This window comes from Microtus ochrogaster, chromosome 6, assembly GCF_000317375.1.
Source record: "Microtus ochrogaster isolate Prairie Vole_2 chromosome 6, MicOch1.0, whole genome shotgun sequence".
NCBI classification, from domain to species: Eukaryota; Metazoa; Chordata; class Mammalia; order Rodentia; family Cricetidae; genus Microtus; species Microtus ochrogaster.
Window position 1 is genome coordinate 65986552 of NC_022013.1, and position 4112 is coordinate 65990663.

The 4112-nt window shown below is 43.4% G+C and overlaps 1 protein-coding gene across 2 annotated transcripts in view; it reads right to left on the minus strand.

The window, feature by feature from the left end:
* Dcp1a (decapping mRNA 1A) overlaps window positions 1–4112 on the minus strand; it is a 48974-nt gene that overhangs the window by 10248 nt on the left and 34614 nt on the right. Inside the window, exon 6 of one of the 2 annotated variants that reach the window (XM_005348762.2) lies at window positions 2196–2309. The exons of the other annotated variant lie outside the window; for it this stretch is intronic. Coding sequence (XP_005348819.1) covers window positions 2196–2309 — 114 coding nt within the window. The remainder of the gene's footprint in view (window positions 1–2195; window positions 2310–4112) is intronic. 2 annotated transcript variants of the gene reach the window in all.

Below are 4112 nucleotides of genomic sequence, written 5' to 3' on the forward strand. Positions count from 1 at the left end.
AGCCACCATGTGGTTGCTGGGAATTGAACTCAGGACCTTTGGAAGAGCAGGGAATGCTCTTAACCATTGAGCCATCTCTCCAGCCCCCCCAAAAAATTCTGTATGGTAAAAATAAAAATGGTTCAAGATTGTGTGATAAGAACTGCCCGTAACCCTGGATGGCAAGTGGAGGTAGGAGAATTAGTCTGAATTTAAGGTAAGCCTAGCCTACACAGTGTGTTCCACACTGGACCAAAACCAAGACCAAATCAAATAAAACAAAAATTCCAAACAATGTCCTTACCACTGAGCTGGGAGTGGAGCAGAGCTGTACACTAGAACCCAGGGGACAGTGGGGAGGAGGAGAGGTCCAAAGGTACCTCAGACACCTAATGCGTTCTCAGCTAGATGAAACTATCCTCTAGGATCTAATCCAACCCAGCCCAAGTTAACTTAAACAAAACCAAAGGAAAGTAATGGAAAACAATATTCATATTCAATAATGCAAATTAATGTAGATTATAAAATCATACTGTTATGTATATACAGCACATTTAGATCTATTTTGGAAAATGAAGTATTAGGGCTACTCTGCAGAAATTTCAGGTAAGAAGTCATATTTCTATGTTAAAGAATAGGAATAATTAAATCATATGAAAAAAACTAAACAAACCACACCAGAAAAATATTACCAAGAGAACTTAACAAGTGTATTATGAAATTGAAATGCATTTTTTGTGAGCTGTATTTGTGGTATCCAGACAAGTTCATGTGGTATACACACGTAGCTAACGTGCATGTTTGTGGAGGACACAAGTCAATGTCCGATGTCGTTCCCTAGGAACCAAGACTCACCATTCAGCTAGAGCAGCTGCCCTGTGAGCTCTAGAAGCCTGTCTCTGTCTGCCTCCTCAGGGCACCAGCAAGCTAAGCTTTCGTGTGGATGCTGGGACCCACACTCTGGCCTTCATGCTTGCATGGCCAGCACTGCACTGACCTAAATCCCCCTTAGCTGCCCTCATGAAATGGGATTTAATACCAAGGTTTGGCAGCATTATCTCTACCCAGCACTAGATGGCAGTGTTACTAAACAGATAGTCTTTCTGTTTAGGGGCAGAGGAAGGATTTATAATTGTTTTAGACAATCACACAGCTTTTGACAAAATCCAAATCTCAATATTTTATAATTCCTTGGTAGTAGCTGAAAAAAAGATAGTTTTACTTTTTTTTTTTTTTTTTGGTTTTTCGAGACAGGGTTTCTCTATGGTTTTGGAGCCTGTCCTGGAACTAGCTCTTGTAGACCAGGCTGGTCTCAAACTCACAGAGATCCGCCTGCCTCTGCCTCCCGAGTGCTGGGATTAAAGGTGTGCGCCATCACCGCCCGGCTAGTTTTACTTTATTTCATGTTTTTGAGACAAAGTCTTGCTATACAGCTTACACAGCCTTCACATTTGGGAGCTTCCTGCTCAGTTTTGGGCTTCTAAGCCTGGTGCGAGGCAGGGGTGGGGTCAGAGGGACTTACTGGCTAGTCTAGTCAGCCATGGCGAGCTAAGGAGAAACTCTGCTTACAACATAAAATGAGCCAGGTGGTGGTGCGTATCTTTGATTCTAGTGTGCAAGAGGCAGAAACAGGAGGATCTCTGTGAGTCTGAGGCCAGTCTGCGAGTTCCAGGACAGGCAGGGCTACACAAAGAAACCCTGTCTCCAAAAACCAAACAACAAAACAAAACAATAAAATAAAAAGGTAGGTGGGGTCTAAAGAATGGCATTTGAGGTGGTTGTGCCCTCCAAATGCACACAGGTCAGAGTGCTGTAACGAGGCAGGGACAAGGTGGGCAAGGAGAAAACAGAATTGTTGGCACGGGTAGATGCCAGGTCGAGTCTTGTGGGCCATTGCTATGAGTGAGACAGAACCCCATGGGAAGCTGTAAAAGCAGAGGCACGAAAGCTGGGTTTTAGCAGCTCATTCGCTCGTCTGGCTGAGCACAGAGAAAGGAAGCAGTGTCAAGAACAAAAGCCAGGGGACTAGAAAGGAGGCTGCTGCACAGTTCAGATGAGAGTTTCATGGGCCTGGGGAAGGAGCTGGGGACATGTCATTATGATGTCACACATATGATCTGACAGACAAGTGATGAACCAAGCTTGCCCAGTGGTTCAAATCCTAAAATGTCACTGCTTTGTTACTTTGACAAGGCTAGGGCTTTAGCTGTACAAACCTTATCTTGTAACCCAGAGGGTGTCTCTTCTAGAGTCTCGGTGCTTCCCAGATTGGAGAGCTGAGTGCTTGGCTGTAACCCAGGGCTGGAGATATTTGAGCCGCCCATCTGATTCTTGGAAAAGAATTAAAAGAAAAAGTCTATCATCTGAAAAAGGACTGCTGTCTAAAATTTGGTTTACATTTGAAGTTATCAAAAAATTCCTTAATTAAAAAATAAGCAAAAAACCTCATAATGTTTCTATCAATTCTTATAACTTCTATAAAATTTCTATAAAGTGAAGAATCTATGTCTATATATGGTAGCTCCAACCATTTTGGTTTTAATCACTCATTTTAAGAAAAAGATATCATTTTTCTACCAGATTTTTCCATAACTTAAGTTACATAGGACACCTTTAACTGTTGGGAGCCACAGCTCAACCTGCATGCCCATCTCTGACAGCCCGCTGAGATCATGCCCCTGAGCACTCCAAGAAACCGGCAGTTTGCTCTCTGCCATGGCTTTGTCTTTTAAAAATGCTACATAAGGTAGGATGGAATACAAGCACAGCACTGGCTTCTGACACATGGCATAATGCCTTTAAGGTTCATGCAAGCTAATTTATAATATCAACAGCTCGTTCCTTTTCAAATGCCAAGCATACAACATCTGGATTATTTTCACCTTTAAAGAATTTTATTTTATGTGCATGAGTGTTTTGTCTACATGTATGTATGTGCACTGTATGCGGGGAGGTCAGAATGGGGCACTGAATCTCCTGGAGCTGGAGTTAAAGACGATGTGAACTGTCGGTCCTGGGAACTGAACCAGTTGCTCTTCTGTAAGAGCAACAGGTGCTCTTGACCACTGAACCATCTCTCCAGCACACTTTCAATCTCTAAAAGCTATCTGTCTATGTGTAGTAATCATGTGTGTGGACATGGGTGAGCACCTGTGCAGAAGAAAGCCAGGAGGATCTTGGGTCACTCCCTCTCACAATGAACCTGGGCTCACTCTCTTCTCACTGTTTTGGCCAAACAGGTTGGCCAGCAAATCCTTAATTTTTAAGCCAAAATTCTGAAGCCTCTCTTCCTCCATCCCACCTGTACCTGTTGAGGGTACAGGCTGCCAAGGCATGCTTTTTTATGGGGGTGATGGGAATCAAACACTGGTCCTCACACTGTACACTAAACTGTTTGGCACACTGAAAAAGCTCCCCAGTCAGTCATGAACATAGCTTGAATAACTGTGCAGACGAGTTTCATCTCACTAGAGTAGATACCTAGGCAAAGACAAATCAGGGTATAATTGGCAAATATTGTTTTCTTCTAAAAGTTTTCCTTCCTTCCTTCCTTCCTTCCTTCCTTCCTTCCTTCCTTCCTTCCTTCCTCCCTCCCTCCCTCCCTCTCTCTTGAGACAGTCTTGCTATGCATTTCAGATTGATTTTGAATTCATGGTCTTTTTGCCTTAGTCTCCTAACGTTCTGAGATTACAGGTGTGACAACCACACTTGACTTAGTTTTTTCTTGTGCATGTACATGTGGATTCTGTGTGCAAATGTGTGCATATGAAGGCTGGGGTTGAAGCTGGATGTCCTCAGTCACTCTTTCCTTTATCAAGATAGGTGTCACGCTCACAGACTCTGCTATACTGACAGCCACCAAGTCGCAGAGATCCTCTAGCCTCTGCCTCCCCAGCACTGTCCTGAACCCCACAGCTGGGGTCCTGCTCAGGTCCTTATGCTTGCGTAACTCAGGGATCAGCCTGATGTTTCTTTCCATTTACATGTACAAACCAGTCTGAGCTGAATTTTGAATTAGATGCTATAGTTTGGTTAAAATTCATTTTATGTGGACATGTATGCATACGGACACCCCAATCCATTTCAATACCACTTAAATTTGCACTTGCTAAAAGTGATGTTGCACCAGGCGT